The following is a 21409-nucleotide window of genomic DNA, read 5'->3' as shown; positions in this document are numbered from 1 at the left end:
TGCTGTACATGATGAAATTATAATTTAAAAATATGAACAGCCCTGACTTTACTAGTTGCCAGAACAGTGAGAGTAGTCGGTACAAGAGTTTTAGCTCCCATTTCAGTTAAATTATTCATTCCTGAAATTTTTTGCTTGGTTCGTTGATTTTTAGTTTTTCTTGATTCCAGCTGTCATGTTCCCTGGGATTCAACAAAACCAAAAAAAACATTTTATTATAGGATAGTTAAGTATTGGCCCCAAATGAGAACAAGCAAAAAAAACCACACTCAACAGTGGTTAACGTTTGTTGGTGCAGATATATATTTCAAATCTCATGTAATATACACATACTAAAATGTGTGTATATATGTATTTATGTATATTAATGTATTCTTCCCCCAAAATTCACTGTCATATTAAACCTGCCAAGCAGACATTTAGTGCTACTTTAGAAAATTTTAATGATGTGAGGGATTTGTCATCTGATAGCATTTAAATTTCAGACTTTGAGAACCAAGGTCTATGAGCTGGTTTCTGAAATCATGCTGGCGCCATGGAAAAGGTTTTTTTTTAATTTATTTTTTTTAACATCTTTATTGGAGTATAATTGCTTTACAATGGTGTTAATTTCATTCTTTTACATGTAGCTGTCCAGTTTTCCCAGCACCACTTATTGAAGAGACTGTCTTTTCTCCATTGTATGTTCTTGCCTCCTTTATCAAAGCTAAGGTGACCATATGTGCATGGTTTTGTTGCTGGGCTTTCTGTCCTGTTCCATTGAGCCAAATTTCTGTTTTTGTGCCAGTACCATATTGTCTTGATTACTGTAGCTTTGTAGTATAGTCTGAAGTCAGGGAGCCTGATTCCTCTGGCTCTGTTTTTCTTTCTCAAGATTGCTTTGGCTATTCAGGGTCTTTTGTGTTTCCATACAAATTGTGCAGTTTTTTGTTCTAGTTCTGTGAAAAATGCCAGTGGTAGTTTGATAGGGATTGCATTACGGCTGTAGATTGCTTTGGGTAGTATACTCATTTTCACAATGTTGATTCTTCCAATCCAAGAACATGGTATATCTCTCCATCTCTTTGTATCATCTTTAATTTCTTTCATCAGTGTCTTATAGTTTTCTACATACAGGTCTTTTGTCTCCTTAGGTAGGTTTATTCCTAGATATTTTATTCTTTTTGTTGCAGTGGTAAATTGGAGTGTTTCCTTAATTTCTCTTTCAGAATTTTTATCATTAATGTATAGGAATGCAGGAGATTTCTGTGCATTAATTTTGTATCCTGCTACTTTACCAAATTCATTGATTAGCTCTAGTTGTTTCCTGGTAGCGTCGTTAGGATTCTCTATGTATAGTATCATGTCATCTGCAAACAGTGACAGTTTTACTTCTTCTTTTCCGACTTGGATTCCTGGAAAAGGTATTTTAACAATTAAATCGCAAGAAGTTATTTATCACATTAAAATGTGTTACTTACAGTGATTTACTATAGTGTCTCAGAGCTCAGGGTGTGACAGAGGCCTCTCTCAGACCAGCGTGAGAACCTTTTTAATTTCACTTTTCCATGCAGGCTTAGTCATTTGAGTTGCTGTGGCTGTGATGTCTCAGAAAAACATTGCAGAGAAGTTCCGTATTTACAATTAACTAATGCCAACAGTGATCATCTGCCAGAGAGAAATTTAAGGGAAAAAAAGCTTGAATTTCACCCCCAGAATTACAGAGAGGTCAGAGCAGGATGGTGATGTAGGCAATATAAATATAGTAAGTAGGGGAAGAAAAATGACCATGGGACTTAGAATTAAATAGACTTATGTGTGCTGCCCAGAGTAGCAAATAATTTGAAAGTATTTCTGGACATTTGTCAATCACTAAGTACACTGAGGTTTTGTTTGAGGTAGTAGACATTAGGAGTTGATCATGAAATGACAATTCGGACAGCAGTGAAAGGAGACAGGCCAGGGGTGGTTATTTTAGAGAACACAAATTCACAAGTGATCTGAAACCCACAGGGACGTGTCAGTAGAAAGACAAGGGACAGCAGGACGTTAATAATATCAGTAAAAGCTCCTAACAGCAGAGATGTGGAGCAGCAAGCCGCTCACCAGCTTCCAATTTCCTTGTCTTGCATGGAAAGAGGCTCCTTAACCTCCCACTCTGTGGAACAAATGCCATTTTCCAGGGCATTCCAGTTCTTCCTTGGGAGAAGCCCTGTCTGCAGGGCGGAGGGGTTCCCACATCCTCCAAGAGGAATGGAGGCCTCTTCAGAATGGGCTTGTTCTGGACTTGATGATTGGCTCTCATAGGCTTCTCCTCTCTTTGATGGCCTGTACGTTTTCAGGGTAACTGGTCGAGCCAAAGGGACTCCATATGAAGCTATAAAGAGGGCTTTCTGTGCCCCATCTCATTCATTCCAGAGCAGAGTGAAGAATGGAAAGTATCATCCTCCACTGTGTCCACTGCAGTCCATTTGGGACTGCAATTATAATAGTGCAATTATATATATATAATTATGTATATAATTGGTCCAATTATAAATATATGTTACACGTTTCCACCAGAATCCTCCAGAGCTTCTCATGGCTCTGAGGTTCTCTGCCTTCAGTACAAGTGGATTTTTAACATTGCTACTCCCAAGCAGCCATACGACAAGGGCACATCCTTTTGTTATCAAGTCTGTTGTCATTCCAGTAGATACTGTGATTCTATTGAAAGGGAAAAAAGAACTACCTCCAGTACTCCTGCCATTGCCTGAAACTTAGCACATGCAGGTAATCTAACTTGGGAAGTATAGCCCATGCTGCAAGGTAAACCTGGAGACCTTTAGAGCAGCTGTCAGAGACCAGCAAAGCAGCAGGAAAGGCCCTGGACCTTTATGCTAACACTGGGCAACTTTCAACCAGGCGGTGGGCAGACTTTGGGGTTCGGCAGGTAACTCTTCCTGTCCCTCCAGAGTTCAGTCTGCTTTCCCCATTACAAGATGGTAGTCAGTAGATTTTGAATTCTTGGGCCTCAAAGGAAACCCCTTCCTAAGTGCCAATCAGAGCCTGAATTTCTGCCTTGTTCTTGGGACGTGCAGCATTCCCTCTGTGCCTGGAATTCTTGACATTCTTTGGAGTTGGTCTGAATCTCAGACTGGTAAGGGGTAGTTCCGTTTGGGTCAATGCATTTGTCACTAAGGAATGGAGTCCAGGAAGGCACACCCCACATTCCCCAGTGGCTGCAGCAGGAGTTTATCCATCCCAGCGACGGGCATGGCATTGAATCCCAGGCCCCCGAGGCAATTAATTCCACTCTGAAAAAAAATAAAGGTTAAAAGTTCATCAGAGTGTTTCTAGAATAGAAACTCAAGCCAGCAACAGGCTCCTGGTCAAGAATATTCCAAGTATTGGAATATTATAAGTGCCATAAGGATGTATAATAGTATTGAAGCAGGTCATTGGCAGTCTATCAGAACTGAAAGAGAAGACTCCTATTATTTGAACAGGAATTTAGCATGATTCTTTTACTTATTTTATTTGAATTCTGCCTTGCATTTCCAGCACCATCTCTAACGAAGGAGAAGCACACATTTTTATCTCAACATACATGTGTTCATCTTCAAAACTGCCTTTGCCCCCCTCCCTCCAAATTGTACCAAGTGTTATTTAAACGTACTAAACAGAAAACCAGTCATCCTGGCTTATATATTTGTCTCAGCCTCCATTTTTCTCAGCGTCCTTGGGTAAGCTATTATCTTATACATTGAGTATGGGGTGAACATTTTCTGTTCTCAGTTTAACACAGCAAATGCTTAAAAACAGATAAAAAATCACAAGAACTTTTTTAAGATTCTCATGAGGAAAAAGAAGACAACTTTTTAAGAATTCAGGAAGAACTGGATGATCTTCTGATATTTCCTTTTAAACTTGGAGGCGTTAATTACTAATTTGGTGATTTGGGGAAGGCGACTATGATTTAGATGAATCTGCAGTATTTTTGACGCCACCTAAAATGTTCCCGCGAAAGAATAACCTTGATGAAAACCACATCTTCCCTATAGTCTTTAGTAAGATGTTTTCTAAGCTGTATTTCATTTGAAAGTCAGCCAAAACTGGTTTTAAAAATATGTAGGAAAAGAAAGCCCAACATTTGCATTTTTCAGTGGAAGTTAAAAGTCTATTAATATTAAAGATAACTGAATAGAGAAATAAGGAGGGCTGCAGACTCAATAAGGTGAAAGCATGAATATAAGAAGATAGAACTATGGTTATGAAGGAATATTTCCAGCAGAAAGAAAAGTTTATAACTAGAAGATGAAATAAATCACAGAACATTTGCTAAAACAAAATCTGCAGACGGTAGACAGCATAGTTAGCCAGCTTTGCCCTAAAGGTCAGGAGACCTGGCTCCTGCCCGTTCATGCCACTGAATTGCTGTGTGACTGAACGTGTTCCTTGGTTTCTCTGAGTCTTAAATCCCTACAGAAGGGATAGTACTTATCTGACCCCAGGGGAGGGACCTCGTAGACTCTCCGAGGCTTGTCTAGCTCTAATTGTGCTTTTTAATTTGTCTGGTAAAGCAGAACTTGCAAGAGTCCCTTCCTCAAATCCAGAAGGTTAACGTAAATCAGAGCAAATCCTTTGTGCTCGTTATATTGGTGTCCCCAACATCTGTGGCAGCAAAAGACTAAAGATTTAAAGTGAAAGCAGTCAAGGACTTCTTAATTGAACTATGGAACGAGTCATTGTCACGGACCAGGTGTGAAATAAGTGGAGTCACTGAATTACAGTTCCTACAAGGAAACATGAAGTGAATAAAACTGGTTTGCTGAGAGAATAACTGTACCCCCTACTATCTTGGCTTTCCTCGCAAAGCAGTCCTGTTATCAACTCAACAACTCAACGTACGTTGAATATGATAAAGCTTCAGATGCAGAATGGCTTTGCGGAAGCCAGTCCCAAGCAAGTTCACGTTCATACCATTCAGCATCGCATGCCCAGGAGAGGAATGGATGCCTTTGTTGTTCACTATCTTGGCAGGTCTAGACAGATCAAAGTGAAGTGGTAACTGGTAGATTTGGGATCTCAGGAGAGCCATTTTAGGTAATTTACAAAATGGATATTTTAATACCTAAGAGATTGTTTCAACTAGGAGTTCTCCGTGGTTTATGTCATTTTAAAGGCATGAATGATGTCTGCTTATTTGTTTCAATGTTTAAGCATTTATGAAATGGGATTGTTTTAGCACCACCAAGTGTGCATCCACTGGGCATCTACTGCAGTAAAGCGGAAGCTAGGTCTGCCCGTGACCCAGTCACTGGAGTCCATCAGTCCCTCGGCTGAACACTGCTGGTTGCCATCATGTGTTTCGACCACTAGGTAGTCTTACATTGCTCTTAGTCATACTTTAATCTTTCGCCACAGTGACCACTGGTAAAGGACAAAATGCATAACAGCACTGACATGGAAATAAAAACAGCCTTGACCTGACAATTCTCGTCAATTCTCATCACGACCCAGATCCCGAAGGTTGTGAAGTTCTTTTTCAGGCACATCCAGATGTTTCTGTTACAGCACTGAAAAGAAATGGAGCCATGATTACATCTAATTTCATTTTATAGAATATGCATCCATTTTGAAATAATTTGACCTGCCTTTTGTTACCAAAAGGCTGCTGGCTGATAACTTGAACTAAAGATACACCCTTTAGTAGTAAGCCAGATTTACTCAGAATAGGCCATTTCTATGAAATCTGCCATAGGAAAGAAGCCTTATTTCAAGCAATTAAAAAGCACCTAAAACAGTAAAAACTGTAATAATAGTCTGCGTTTATATGGCTTTACAGTCATCAGATTCACTTCACATTGTTCACTGGATCCTAACTTAACCCTTTGTATTTCATCTGGTCCAGCGTCTATCACTGGCTTTGTGCCCTTCCTCCTACCCAAAGCTCTGTGATGGGTGCATTTCCATCCTCCTTGCTCAGATCTCTACCCTGCATCAATGGCCCCTTCTTCCTTCTTTGCTTCTCTCAGAAAAGGGACCCCTGCCAGAGGAAGATGCTGAATCACGTTGGCCTGAGATCAGGTCTTCCCAGTGCTGTTCAGCAATTCCAGTTTCCCTTTCTTGCATTCCTTAGAACGTTTGTGCAATGCTGATTCCAAATCCTCACCTCTTTAAGCACCCAGGTTTTCCCTACCAGCCCTAAATTTCAGCCAAGGACTAGTAATGGCCATTTGTCAACTGAATACTCTCTCTACATTAGTACTCAGTACTTCATATAAATCACTTCTGATCCAGAGCATCTCTACAAGGTAATATCATCCCCGTTTTACAGGTAAGGAAACTGAGGCAAAAGTGACACAGCCAGGATGTGATAAACTGGGGTGTAAACCCAGGTCTGTCTGGTTTCCAAAGCCCAAAGTACTCTCTGTCTCTTTCAAGCTTAGAATCCTTTAAATAATTTAAAAACATTGGATCAACCCATCACTGTCCTTATGTTTTTTTCCTGTTTCCTTTCTTTTGCTTCATCTAGGACCTGACTCCAATGGTTGTTCCCTTCTCAAAGCTCCTTCATTTTCTTCTGTTCTCTGAGCATCTTTCTTCCCACCTTCCAACAGGATCAGCTCTTACCGATACAAGTAAAGTGTCTTTTTCCCTTGGCCCAGCTAATCCTCCCAGTTACTGTCCAAATTTCCTCCTTCCTTTCTGGGTCAGAAATCACCAGCATGTGTCCCACACCTGCTTCCTGTATTTCCTCTGTTCCTTCCTCACCGACCCCCTTCAGTCTGGCTCCTACAGTGGCCTTCTTGTTAGAACTGCCCTCCCGGAGGTTCTCATCAAATTCAGCAGCCTCTTCTCAGCCCTCACTTTCTCCAGCACATCACAGGATTGACAAACGATCCCTCTCTCAGACTCTTAACTGCACTTGTTAATTCTAACTGCCCCAAAATCAGCCGATCAGTGCAGCTCCCCTAGAGAACAGACAAATTCAGATCTGGCCCGCTTAACTCCTATGAGGAGCACAGGATTTATCCAAGAACAATGTATCCAAGAACTTACATATTTGATGGGCTCATCGATCTTCTGTGAGCTCATCTCTCTTAACTGCACTTGTTAATTCTAACTGCCCCAAAATCAGCCGATCAGTGCAGCTCCCCTAGAGAACAGACAAATTCAGATCTGGCCCGCTTAACTCCTATGAGGAGCACAGGATTTATCCAAGAACAATGTATCCAAGAACTTACGTATTTGATGGGCTCATCGATCTGTGAGCTCATTGTCTGTGATCACGATGCCCACATTCCTGTTGCTAACCTTTGACCCTTAACTTTGCACTGCAGCCCTGTATTTCCAAATCGCAATGCTTGTGTCGTGTAAAATCCTACTTGTCTAAAACTGAGCTTGTCATCACCTTCAAACTGTCTCTCCTTCCCACCTGTACAATTTCTCTCTGTAGTAAAGCCATTCACCTGGACACCAAGTTAGCAACCTTGGGGTGAGCTTTTATGTTTCTCTCCTTCTTACCTATGTATTTATTCCACCAATATTTGTTGAGGACAGCCTCTGGGCCAGGCTTTATGTAAAGAGCTGGAAAAACAGATGTGGAGGCTGCCCTCGTGTTTCAAAGTTCTGACACTTTTTTCCTTAAAGTGTCTTTCGGCTCTTCCTTTTCTTACCGCCATTCCCCTAACTAGACTTAGCTTACCCTGGCTGGGATTAGTGAAGCAATTTCTCGTCTGAGAGCCCAACCTTTGGTCTTTTCTCCTCACTTCCTCTGGACACATAGGATGTTCTAGAAATACTTGTTCATGGGTGATTTTTTTTTTTAATTTTTAATTGTAAAATAGACATAACAAAATTTGCCATCCTAAACCATTTTTAAGTGTACAGCTGCGTCGTGTTAAGTGCATTCACATAGTTCTGCAGCCAAGCTCCAGAACTTTTTCATCTTGCGGAACTAAAACTCTATACCCATTAAATAACAACTCTCTGTTCTCCCTCCTCCCAGCCTCTGAGAACCACCCTTCTACTTTCTGACTCTAGGAATTTGACTGTTCTAGGTTCCTCCTGTGAATGGAATCATACAATGTTTGTCCTTTTGTGACAGGCTTATTTCACTTAGCATAAGGTTCATCCATGATGTAGCACGCATCAGAATTTCCGTCCTTTTCAAGGCTAAATAACATTCCATGTATGTTTAGGCCACATTTTGTCTATCCATTCTTTCATTGATGGACGCTTGGGCTGTTTCTGCCTTTGGGCTATTGTGAATAATGCCACTATGAACATGGTGGTACAGATATCTCTCTGAGACCCTGCTTTCAATTTTAGGGGGTATATACCTAGGGGTTGAATTGGTGGATCATATGGTAATTCTGTTTTTAATTTTGCGGGGATCACCATACTGTTTTCTACAGCAGCTGTACCATTTTGCATCCCCACCAGCAGTGCACAAGGTTTACAAGTTGTCCACATCCTTGCCAACACTTACTACTTTCTGGGTGGTTTCTTTTTTTTCTAACATCTTTATTTGAGCATAATTTCTTTACAGTGGTGTGTTAGCTTCTGCTGTACAACAAAGTGAATCAGCTATACATATATCCCCATATCTCCTCCCTCTTGCATCTCCCTCCCACCCTCCCTATCCCACCCTTCTAGGTGGTCACAAAGCGCTGAGTTGATCTCCCTGTGCTATGCGGCTGCTTCTCTGGGTGCTTTTTTTCATGGTAGCCATCCTAGTGGGTGTGGGGTAGCATCTCATTATGGTTTTGATTTGTATTTCCCTTATGGTTAGTGATGTTGAACACCTTTTCATGTGCTTATTGGCCATTTATATCTCCTTTGTAGAAATGTCTATTCAGGTTCTTTGCCTTTTTTTTTTTTTTTTTTGCGGTATGCGGGCCTCTCACTGTTGTGGCCTCTCCCGTTGTGGAGCACAGGCTCTGGACGCGCAGGCTCAGCGGCCATGGCTCACGGGCCCAGCCGCTCCGCGGCATGTGGGATCTTCCCGGACCCGGGCACGAACCCGTGTCCCCAGCATCAGCAGGCGGACTCTCAACCACTGTGCCACCAGGGAAGCCCCCTTTGCCTATTTTTTAATTGTTCTTATTAAGTTGTAAGAGTTCTTTATATAATCTGAATACTAACCCATTATCAGATATATGATCAGCAAATATTTTCTCCCATAAAATGAAATTTTAGTCTTATTTAGTGGTAATGTTTTTGACCTGTAGAATAACCCTCATTAAAAGGACTTTCCTTGAAAAATTATTTCAAGAATAAAACATCCCTTAAATTTGTTTTTACATCAGGTTTTTCTAAATACATAAATTATATGGCAAGGTAAATTTTAGATAAGTTTTATAAAACTCAGGATAAAGTAGAAGATAGCCAATTATTTGGCATATTCCAGCCGAGGATTAGAAATGTGCTTTTGACCCGGCCTATCCAGAGAATATAGCCTTTAAGCTTATTAAGTTTGATAAAATGTTAGGGAATAAAGCCTGTAAAGTACTTAAGAATGAGGACTTATTTTCCGAGCTTGAAAATGTTCTGAATATAGAAAAAAATTCTGTAAAGGAAGCTGCATAGTAGGCTCTGATGTCCCCAAGTTATCACGTATGTACCTAAGCATTCACACACTACGAGGGGCTGAAGTTCAGAAAACTTAGTATAACAAGTAATTTTTTTCAATATCCTGCCAGTTTCCAAAAAGGATTTTCAGGGCATTATAAGTCACATACATAGTAGCATTTCTGACCAGGGAATGTTAAAGCCATGTCTTTAGAGAAGATAACCATGCACATACGATTGAGGATAATTATACTCTAGGTATCCCGGTAGCTGTAACAAAAAGAGAAACAATAGATAACGTAGTTCTCATTGTAGTTCTCATTGTGCAAGGAAGCACGCCAGTATATCATCATAGACCAGATTGCTAAAGTAATGGGGTTTAACTTCTGATCTCATAGACAAGAATCATCTGTGACTAGACTGGCCTCAGCCTGGTCTCTGGCTACCCACACTTTCAAAGCCTGTGTCGTCATACCTCTGCAAGAGTTTGGGCCCTTGAAAGGTCAAATACCAGATTTCAGTGGGGATGCCATGCCCCTAAATTTACATTGTATATCTAAATAACTTGATAATGCTTTTAGAAAAGGAAGCAGTGGACCACCCTGGCAAAAAAAGACAACTATTTGCTGAAGCTGTAACTTGTTTTTAACCAGGACCTAAGAACACAGTCTTGAAGTTATTATTCCGGGTCCTGTCTTTTACAAAACAAAAAAGCAACGTAGGAAGAAAATTAACATTCAAGAACTAATAAACGTAAAGATTGGACCCGCAAGAAGTAGTCTTCCTAAACCACATTTACTGAGCTTTAGCTGAATCACTGTCCATTGCAGATTAAAATCGTCTTCAGCTGTGCCAGTGAATAGGTATGTGTGTGAGAGATGGAAAGTCAGAAGTCCGGAGAAGCAGCTACGGGGGCCGTTTGTGCCTTAGCAGGAGGAGTGTATGCTGAGTCTCGTGGGGTTGGTCTGACCAGAGAAGCAGATCGATACTGAGAGACCAGTTTCTTTCCGGTACAGGAACTCAGACATTATGCCTTTGCTTTTTAGCTGAGAGCTGTGGAGACACCTAGTTCTTGTTCCTATCGAGAGTATTCCTTGCTTAACAGACTGATTTCTTCTTTAAAAGGGCTCCCACTGTATACACAAGATAATTGGTTTTTGCCAGTCTAGGTCTCTCGTAAGTGAATAATGTCACAGTCCAAAAGGAAGGCTAACTAAGGTCATTTTTTGGCATTTTCTTGCACGTGATGCCATAACCCAGGAAAGGATTTTGGTTATTGTCAGGCAATTTCAAGAAAACCAGAAGGGAAATAGAATGGCAGGCTGCAAGGACAGAAGCAGGGAGATCGGTTCAGCCTTTGCAGGAACCCAGTGAGATGTGACCTGGGCAGGAGCGGTGATGAGAAGGAGACACGCGGGGTCGGGTGTGTATTTTGAAGGTCCTGCCGGCTGCCTTGCTGACCGTGGATGTGGTGTGTGAGAGGAAGGGAGGCAACCAGGATGGCTCACAGGGTCTGGGCTTGAGCAACTGGACGAATGGGGTTGCCGTTCACTGATGTTTGGAGTCTTACGTACAATTGCTCTCTCTTTTTTTTTTTTTTTTGCCTGCATTGTGTCTTCATTGCTGCGCGCAGGCTTTCTCTAGTTGCGGCGAGCGGGGGCTACTCTTCGTTGTGGTGCGCGGGCTTCTCATTTCTGTGGCTTCTCTTGTTGCGGAGCACGGGCTCTAGGTGCGTGGGCTTCAGTAGTTGTGGCACGCAGGCTCAGTAGTTTTGGCTCGTGGGTTCTAGAGCACAGGCTCAATAGTTGTGGCGCATGGGCTTAGTTGCTCCGCGGTATGTGGGATCTTCCCAGACCAGGGCTCAAACCCATGTCCCCTGCACTGACAGGCGGATTCTTAACCACTGCACCACCCGGGAAGTCCAATTGCTCTTGTTTTTAAATGTTGCTAAGAATTTTCTTTAAATATATGGGTATCAAAGCAAATCACATGTACAGCTCCTGAACCAACTAGATGACAGCCTCTGCCATCAAATTTTCAGAGTCAGGTCAGGAAACTTAACTTTGACTTAGTAAGTAACAAATTTTAAAAGACATCAAAAATCAGCATATTTTTTGAAGCCGTTTTTTGTTGGGAAGAAAATATGTAATAAGTAGAAATAGAAAAGTATAAGTATTGTATACAGTTTTATCTTTAGCAAAATCCTTGTCCATTCTAGATGAAAATCTTTATCAGCTGCGTCAGTGAATAGGTATATAAAAGATTGAAAGAAGTTGGGACAGACGTCTAAGGGACTTGCATCTACCTTATTAGTAGTAGGCCTATGTGCTGGGCGTGTTCAGTGTATTGTTTATATGCTTCTTTTTTTTAAAAGCACTGTTAGGGCTTCCCTGGTGGCGCAGTGGTTGAGAGTCCGCCTGCCGATGCAGGGGACACAGGTTCGTGCCCCGGTCCGGGAAGATCCCACAGGCTGTGGAGCGGCTGGGCCTGTGAGCTATGGCCGCTGAGCCTGCACGTCCGGAGCCTGTGCTCCGCAACGGGAGAGGCCACAACAGTGAGAGGCCCGCGTACCGCAAAAACAAAAACAAAAAAAAAGCACTGTTATGTTTAAGAAAAACTGGGAAAGCCAGACCATTTTGTTCTGAGTAAGGTGACTTGAGAGTTCGTGAAACACCATTTTAGTCACGAAAGAAAAAAGAAACTCAGATTCTCATCAAATTACTGATTGGAAAGAAACAAGTTGTAGTTAAGTTCTTAAGTACAGGTGATGCCTGCCATTCAGAAATTCCACATTGGGCTTCCCTGGTGGTGCAGTGGTTAAGAATCTGCCTGCCAATGCAGGGGATACGGGTTCGAGCCCTGGTCCGGGAAGATCCCACATGCCGCGGAGCAACTAAGCCCGTGTGCCACAAGTACAGAGCCTGTGCTCTAGAGCCCACGAGCCATAACTACTGAACCCACGTGCCACAACTACTGAAGCCCACGCACCTAGAGCCCGTGCTCTGCAATAAGAGAAGTCACTGCCTACGCACCTCAACAAAGAGTAGCCCCCACTTGCTGCAACAAGAGAAAGCCCACGCACAGCAACGAAGACCCAATGCAGCCAAAAATAAATAAATAAAATTAATTAATTAAAAAAAAAAAAGAAACTCCACATTTACTGTTTCAGCTGTTGCCGAGTGACCTTTGCAGGGCTGATGTCCAGGAGGGGGTCACCTACCTGCTGTACCAGCTTAGCCAGTTGCCCAGGCCTCTCTGTATCTCTTTACTCCAAAATAGTAACTCTCTACAAAATTTTGGTTTATTTGTAATAGGACCCTAAAAGAAAGTCTACCACTGATGCCTAACTGAAAGATGTTGCTTTTCACTTACTTTTTGCTGCATTTTATGTGAGAAAGTATAGATGATGATAATGGTATTTGGAGATTCCTGAGGGTCTGAAGATTGATGGATGTCAGCAGGCTTTGGAACAAATGAAAGGCTTCTTGGGCTCGCAGGCATGCTCCTTGTTGGTGCGTATGTTTTCCATGTGACCAGCTACATGTAGCAGCCAGGCATCCACTTGGAGTTTTTTCCACCGGTCTCCCCAGAATGACTAGCCCAAACCCCCCTCCCCCCAAGCCATGAACAATGGCATGTCTTACCCGTTGGGTGATTAAAGGGGTCGTGTGTTGCTCCAGAACTGAGCCTGGGATTGGAGCACATGAATAACGTGGACCAGGGTCAAGCCCAGATTTTTCCCTGGGCAAAATCAAGATGTTTTAATGGGTTGGCCGCACAACACTTTTTTTTTTTTTTTTTTGCGGTATGCGGGCCTCTCACTGCTGTGGCCTCTCCCGTTGTGGAGCACAGGCTCCGGACGCGCAGGCTCAGCGGCGATGGCTCACGGGCGCAGCCCTTCCGTGGCATGTGGGATCTTCCCGGACCGGGGCACGAACCCGTGTCCCCTGCATCGGCAGGCGGACTCCCAACCACTGCGCCACCAGGGAAGCCCCACACAACACTTTTGATGACAGCAAACTCAGATGGCTTCCTGTTCTCTTCTACTTCTTGTTATCAGGTCCAGGGCTACCAAAATCTCCTGAGCAGATACGTAGTTTCAGGCTTGAATGTGGTTTTGACCATCGTGCCAGCCATGCGGGAGCACTGACACAGGGAGGGGTGCTAGATGGAAAAGTCCCCCCTCCTCGTCTGGTCTTACAGGAAAGAACAAGTAAAAAAGTAAAGGGTTAAGGCTTCACTGATGCTGTGCTTCCAAAATATATTTGCAGAAAGGTTCATCTACGTTTGTCTCTTCTCCAGTTTAGCGTGTTGTCAAAAGTGGTGGAAATACTACTACCATTTTATTCCACTCCGTGGTGGTGGGTTGTGATTGTTTCGGAATAAATGGTGCTTGAGTTTTGTAAGTTTATCATCGAAGGGCTATCAGGTTTTATTATAGGATAGGATAACTGTACTCTTGTGGCTTCATTAATTATGGTGCCTAGACATAATTAGGCTCTAGCTAAGAATAGCAGATAAAATGGAAAATAATTCTGGGAAAAAATGAGCTGAGATTCTGAGAAACTGAAAGGACATAAGAGAGGGCATCCACTGAGTCTCAGCACAACCATGGGACTAAAGCGGCATCAGTGATGGCTCCCTTGCAGGGGTTACCACAGCTGGGTGTTTTAGGAATATGTTCTTAACCCCTTGATTTTGCCTCTGTACTCCCTACCCTGTAGACAGAGATCATCTAAAACATCGTCCAAGATTCGTAAGTGACCATTTTGATGATTAGAATTTGATTCATTCATTTTTAATTAATAGACTTTATTTTTTTAGAGCAGTTTTAAGTTTGCAGAAAAATTGAGGAGAAAGTACAGTTTCCATATACATCCTTTGCCCACACCCAGTTACCCTTGTTATTAACATCTTGCATTAGTGGGTACATTTGGTACGACTGATGAACCAATGTGGAACTTTAGTATTAACTCTAAAGTCCATACTTGACAGTAGGGTTCCCTCTTTGTGTTGTACAGTTCAGTGGGTTTTGACAAAAGCATGATGTCATGTATCCCCCAGTAGAGGATTATCCAGCATAGTTTCACTCCCCTAAATATCCCTTTAGATCTACCTGTTCATCCCTCACCCACTTTCACCTTGAACCCTTGGCAATCACTGGTCTTTTTACTGTCTCTGTGGTTTTGTCAATCCATTTATTTTTAAGTAACTACCCAGCTGTTCCAAAGGACATTCCTTTATTTACCATTCCTTTATTTATAAAGTGGGCCCTCCGTAAATACTATGTACCAGGCATTGTTCTGTGCCTTGGGAGTATAGTAGAGCACCAAAAATTAAAAATTAAAAAATGCCCAAAATAAAAAGTCTCCCTTACACTTATATTCTAGTACATCAGTCCTCCAGGCTCAGCTGGGTCCTAAGGAGGAGTGAAATGGGACCTCCCCCAGTTAGCCCCACAGTCTCAGGTGAGACCCCTTTTTCCCCGTCTTTTCTGCCTGCAGTCTAGTTCCAGGAATCCCGTCTGCTGGCCTCCTCCAGATGCCACCTGGGTTTTCTCTCCTAAGACCAGCTAGGGCGTGATGTCATTTCCCAACTTCCTCTCCTGCTGTCTCTGAAAGGCCTGCAGGCACACCTCTTTTAGACTCCCCTTAAGCTTTTACCACTAGTTATCTATAGCCCTGCCTAGCGCTAATAAAAGAAAATAGTCCACAAAATTATAAGAAGCAGGTGCCCATGAAAATTGTCTAAATACTAGCTGGATAAGATCTCCTCCTTTGGAAGAGGATGACCCAAAGTCTCAGCCTCCAAATGTCCTCTTCCTGGGCAGGCAGACATCAGTCCCCCTGCCTTGCCATAAGGAGCCCCATTCCTATCCCTGCTGCCCTCTCCCTGGCCCTTGTCCTCTAGAAAGATAAGCCGTTTCAGTGGGTGAGGACGGGCCGGGGAGAAGGAAGACAGAAAGAGATCCCTTTCCTCTTTCCCGCTCCACCTCTCCGCCTGCTTTCGGTTTCACACAAGAAACATGCTTAAAGAACAACTAAATGGACTCCTTGGAAGCCTCCTGAGCACATTCTTCCCGCAGACCACTGGGCCTGCTCCTACAGGCTGGGGGGAGCCCATGGTGTGCGTCTGTTTCCAACTACACATTCAGCAGTCACGCTGATAGTGTGACTCGGCCACGTTGGGAGCGTGGACACCACGGAAATCAGTCAGTGCTGCAAATCAGTTTTACTGTTTTTTCCCCCAGAGAGCTACTTTACCAGCACACCACTGGGCAGATCTTTCTTAATCAAATCCTTGTATTGATTCTACCATAGACATTAAATCCATGAGCCCTGTATTAATTCACATGTTCTAATTCTACTCTCCATGGTCGGGGGGCGGGGAGGGGGAACGCCAACCAAAGTCAACGGGGGATTTCATCCTCTAAGTCTTGAACACTGGGCTTTGCCTTAAGCTGTGCAGAACTTGTTATACTTTCATACAACTGGTTATACTTCCATTAACCTTGAAAGAAAGATTGAGGCAATTCACAGGTGATTTCATCCGCTTGATTTCCATTGATGTCTCACAACAGTATGATGTCTCACAACTTTCTGTTGCAGATGTGGGGCGAGGATCACGGTTAGCATTTCTTTCCAGGCCCTGCCTGCCCCGTAGACCGTGTGCCCGTCCTGTGTAATTAACTAGGTGCCGCCCCTGCTGACGCGCCCTTTGTGCTCCTGTAGGACCGCGCACGCAAGAGCCAAAGCTGACGCCGCCGACCAGGCTGCTCTGGCTGCCCGCCAGGAGTGTGACATCGCGAGAGCTGTGGCCAGAGAGCTGTCACCTGACTTCTACCAGCCAGGTAGGACAGGTGACCTGTGATGGGAGGGGTAGGAGCATTGCCTCTGGTTTCCTTTTTTCCTTCTTTTCCTTTTAATCCAAAGGTCTGTGCCCTATGAATTTCAGCAACACTACAAAACAAGTGGGAGCTTAGAGTAACACGTGCCTGGAGCCTGAGTGTTAGCGCTGGAGATTTGGCTTCTTCCCCGGTGCCTCTGCCCACCCCCCAGAAAGACTTTGAGCTGATAGCAGTAAACAAGACAGGAATCTAAAAGAGAAGTATTTAAGAAATTGTGTTAGTGTGTTGGGGACCATCTCAGGTGCTAACACAGATACCTCAAAATCAGAAGCACCTGGAACCATCACGTTAGCAATAAGAGAAGAGCCAGTAAGTACTGCGACTTTTTTTTTTTTTTTTAAATACACCTCAAAGGAATTTGGTTAGGACATAAAGAAATATACCACTTAAAGACAGATGAATCTGCACAGATTAAGAGGAGAAAATCATTCCAGATCATCTGGCTCAGATGTTATAGAATAGCAGTAAACAAATATTTACAGTGGGTTTCAATAGTTACCTCACTTCTTAGTGGTCTCCTAGTAGACTGCTTCCATCCCTTCAATATACTGGTGTTAACAAAATGGCAGTCGCCACCTTTTTATTATATGTTTCTCCATTGTTTTAGAAACAGCATCTTCCTGTTGATTTGCAGGATCAACAGATCTCTGGGCAAGAGAGACTAAAAGAAATGTTCTAAATTCTAAGTTTCGACGTTTATATTGTCTTGGTAAAGAGTTTTTTCACATTGGTTTCTTTTAATCATGCTGGATAAGTTGCACCCTGCACAACACACGTGTCCAATACCTGTTTGGTTCCAGTGAAGGTGACATAATATTGGAACCCACAGGGCATTAGTGTGACTACATGAACAAGGTAAGTCACAGTGAATAGAAGACCAAGTGTCCATGTATTCTAAAAGCTCGGAACGGGGCTATAATAAGGGATGGGAGAATGAAAAGGAAATGACAGGATTTTTTTTTTTTTTTTTTTTTTTTTTTTTTTTTTTTTTTTTTTTTTTTTTTTTTTTTTTTTTTTTCTGCAAAGAATGAAGACAGTAAAAGGCCATGTTAACAAGACTGTTTTTAGGAGGAGAGCTTAGGGAGGGGCCCAGTCCCGTTGCTGAGTTGATTGAGTTACCACAGAGCGACTTCTGTACTAGTTCAGCTCCAAGGGAGGTGACCAGTGATAATGGGTGTCTTCTTTTGTGTGCATCCTTTCTAAACCTCTGGGTGGGATTTAAATCATTTAATACGCATGTGTATTTTATTAGGAAAGGGAAATTTTCCATTTTTTGCAGTAGGAATAAACACTCTTCTGGCAACTCACACATATTAGCAGCTACCTGTCCTAGGGTGTGAGAGCTGGGGAGGGGATTTAGCCACCCAGGGGGGATCATCTTTTTCCTCCCCAGCAGTGCAGTTTTTGGGAGCAGCTCAGCAGTCAGGAGACGGTGCAGCTTCACATAGCAGCCCTGGGCTTGAGCTGCTTTGGAAGCAAACAAACTTGCTGTTGTCTGCAGATGGTCATTTCTTGATTCTGTTGTTAATTCTGTTGGGGAATAGGGTCCCTGTAGCTTGCTATTAGGTGTTAACAAGAGGTAAATGATATGGGAGGTCATCTCAGTTTTCCAGGCTAAATGGTTTTAAAAGCTTTTTATGATGTGAAAGCATTTGAGGGGGGAAAACATATTGTGGGAAAATGTAATTCCACCCTTTCCTAGCTAAAACAGCTTCATATAAGCAAGCTGTCAGTAATGAGTATATCACAGTAGCACGAGATGACAAGGGGTCTGTTTGAGACAGGAGCTAAGGGCAGCGGCTGCAATCCCCTTTGACCCGCAGCCAACACTTCCTTCGACAACTGTATAGAAAGCCTTTTCTGTACTGAGTATTGATCTTCTCACGGGAGCATAACTCATGCTTTCCACTCTGCATTTACAGGGTGATCAAATCAGACAGACATTTCTGAAAGGGCTTTCAAGTACTTTTTCTGAGTCAGGCTGCTTGTTTAATTTACATATCACAGATACAAATGTTCCCTTTGTTTGGAATGGATGTGTCTTATATAGAAGTTGTTAACCCTGGGGAAAGAAGGATGTCTGTCATAGCTTATATTTCGAACACTTTCATAGTAAGTTACCTCTTTTCAGGAGCTGGCGGTATTTTCAGATATTTCCCATCTTAGTTCAGTCTTCTACTTTTAGTTCAAAACTGTATTATTCTATAGTTTAGTTTAAAACTACAGAAAAAACGTAGCCATGTAGAATGGCTCTATCACTCAAAGGGCCAAGTCGTAACATATAAGAAAAAGCATACCAATGGATGTGTATGAATGTGTATGTAGATAATTGCATAGTACCCAGAAACCTAAATTGCCATGAGTATGAGTGACACGGTGAGTTGTCCCCCAAGAACTTAGAAATGAGGTTGCCCTCCAGGAGTTAAAATGAGCCCATGAGACTGCACAGATGTGTATAAAGTGATCGTAAGTGACAGCATGGCTGTAGCATAGCAAGATTTCCTTGTAACCTGATTGAGTGTATTGAAACCTCTGAAGACTCGGTCACCCCCCAAAGTAGTATAGAAGAAAGAGTCACAGAGGCAAAAATAGGCAGTGCCCATCCAAATGCTACCTAGAGGAGAGCAAACCCATGGCCCAAAGCCTTGGAGTACTGCAGTTGCATTGGCAAGGACGTTTCTGCGATGGGGAGGGATGCGGGGAACCGTTACCAGCTGTGTGTGGCTTTCCTGGCGAGAGCATCCGAGGGAAGAAACGGATGCATCAGGTTAGCTCAGCATGGTGCCATTAGATACTTGATTCATCTCATGCCTCTGTCTTGATTCCACATCCACCACTAACCTTCTGATTTTCGTTGAGCTTCTCGTGGAGGTCTGCCAACAGGGAGAGCACGCACTGGTGGTCATCAGTGCAGGTCTCAGGCCTCTGTGACATTTACCTTGCTCATTGTGAACTGATGAATTGGTCTTCTGGTGTCAACCATCAGTCTTGTGAGCTTTGGTGATGTGAGACTGCCCCAAGGGATGGCTCTGCTTCAAAGTGCTGATGAAATCAGGTTTTTAAGCCCGGAAAGCCGAGGTGAGACTTTGGAGGATCACTGAGCAGGTAGTGGGGAGTTGGACATGGTGGAGAATGATGGGGAAACTCTATGTATGGCTCATTTCCCCACTGTTTGTTTCCTCTCCATCAAGATGCTTATTTTGTTTTTAATTTCCAGTGATGTTTGTCCGTTGTGGGGGTCACTGGTCATGGGTTAAAGAAGAGAATGTGACCAGGGTATTACATAGGGCCCTCTCGCCACGTGGCCTAGGCAGCACCCTCAACGAGCTGTCTCTTTCTGTGTTTAAGCGTGTGTATTAGTCAGCTTGGGCTGCTAAAACAAAGTACCATGGACGGAGTGGCCTACACAATAGACATTTATTTTTTGTGGTTCTGGAGGCTGGAAGTCCAAGATCAGGGTGCCAGCATGGTTGGGTTCTGGTGATGCCCACCTTCCTGGCTCACAGATGGCCTTTCCCCAGTGCATGCACCTGGAGAGAGAGAACTCTGGTGTCTCTTCCTCTTTTCATAAGAGCATTAAGCCCATCGTGAGAGTCTCACCCTCGTGAACTAATCTATCTCCCAAAGGCCACACCTCCAGTAACATCACATTGGGGGTTAGGGCTTCAACATATGAATGTGTGAGGGGGCAGGGAGACAAACAGGGTGTAACACACACACACACAGTGTGTTGATTACTTAAAGTGAAGTCTTTTAGTATAGATTATTTTGAGATAGTGTTAACTAAGCTCACACTTCTGGTATGGATTAGAAGTCTTAAGAATTGTCTGTGCCTATCATTAATATGTAATACTTTTGGTTAAGAAGAAAGAAGCATCCTGGAATAGATGCCTTCTAAACTCACTTTCCAGACCCAAAATTCTGAATAAATTTTTTTCATAGAAAAAGGAAAACTGAATAATCCACTAGTTGACGTGAAATTAATAATTCATGGGTTTGCTGGTTATTCTTACCACTTAGGCATTCCAGCGTATCCCGTTCCACACACGTGTGTATTGAAAGCCCACCGTGTGCAAGGGGCCCCGGGCTGGGTGTCCCACGGCTTGCAGACAAGAGTGCTGTGGCTGTGTTCTCAGAAGCTGCGGTATTGCTACCGATGGGACTCTAAAGTCCTGTGGGAATGTAGCATTCTTTCCACATAGAATATAAAAGGGATCCTGCTATCGGTTATAGAATTTTTTTAAAATCTTTCAGTCTGGTCTTCTTTAACTGATTGGCAGTCTCCGCAGAAAAGTCCTACTTTCTATTTAATGACTTCTGATGTTGCTACAAAGCATTTGCCATCAGCACTGCCCTGGTAGACATTTGTTTGGAGGAGTCTCCGTGGTGCTTCCTCTGCCCACAGCCATTTCCCTGAGGCTCACCTAATGAAGAACTAGCTGAACGCCCTGCTGTTTCCATCCGCCGTTCACGCCAGCTGGGACGTGTAACCTTTCCGTGTGGGGGCACGACACGTGCTCAGTGTTGTTGTTTCGTGTTGTGTGGCATGTCAGTGAGCAGGTGACCCGTCTCTGACATCGTCCCAATACTAAATCCCCAGGGGGAAAAAAAATCCCTTAGGATTTAGAAATACTGTCTGTAAAAACAGACAAACATGCTGACTGCAACAGCTATCAACACTTCTCATAATTTCCCTCCTTGGTGATATTCTGACTAGTCTTTTTAATGAACTGCTGCATCTCATCAACTTTATGCTGCTGGCATTGCAACACTGACGCATATTACTACACAGACAAGTAGTAGTCACACCGTGTGCCTTCCAAGAAACTTGTCCAGGAAAAACTTCTGCCCTCTGCATTATACTAAATATCTTGTTTTAAAAGCACTTAATCTTACTCTGTAAAATCTAAGTGTATATCCTCATGTAGCTGGCCAGTCCCCAGTTGACTATGCCGTGCTGGAACC

At 43.1% G+C, this 21409-nt stretch overlaps 1 protein-coding gene across 2 annotated transcripts in view; it reads left to right on the top strand.

Annotated features, from left to right (window-relative positions):
- JPH1 (junctophilin 1) overlaps positions 1–21409 on the top strand; it is a 78928-nt gene that overhangs the window by 42684 nt on the left and 14835 nt on the right. For both annotated transcript variants that reach the window (XM_024765737.1, XM_024765736.1), the window contains exon 3: positions 16269–16387. In XM_024765737.1, coding sequence (XP_024621505.1) covers positions 16269–16387 — 119 coding nt within the window. The remainder of the gene's footprint in view (positions 1–16268; positions 16388–21409) is intronic.

Source organism: Neophocaena asiaeorientalis, unplaced genomic scaffold (genome assembly GCF_003031525.2).
Source record: "Neophocaena asiaeorientalis asiaeorientalis breed wild unplaced genomic scaffold, Neophocaena_asiaeorientalis_V1.1 scaffold417, whole genome shotgun sequence".
In the NCBI taxonomy this organism is placed as follows: Eukaryota; Metazoa; Chordata; class Mammalia; order Artiodactyla; family Phocoenidae; genus Neophocaena; species Neophocaena asiaeorientalis.
Note: the sequence above shows the minus strand (reverse complement) of the source record. Positions and strands in the feature narration are given on the sequence as shown.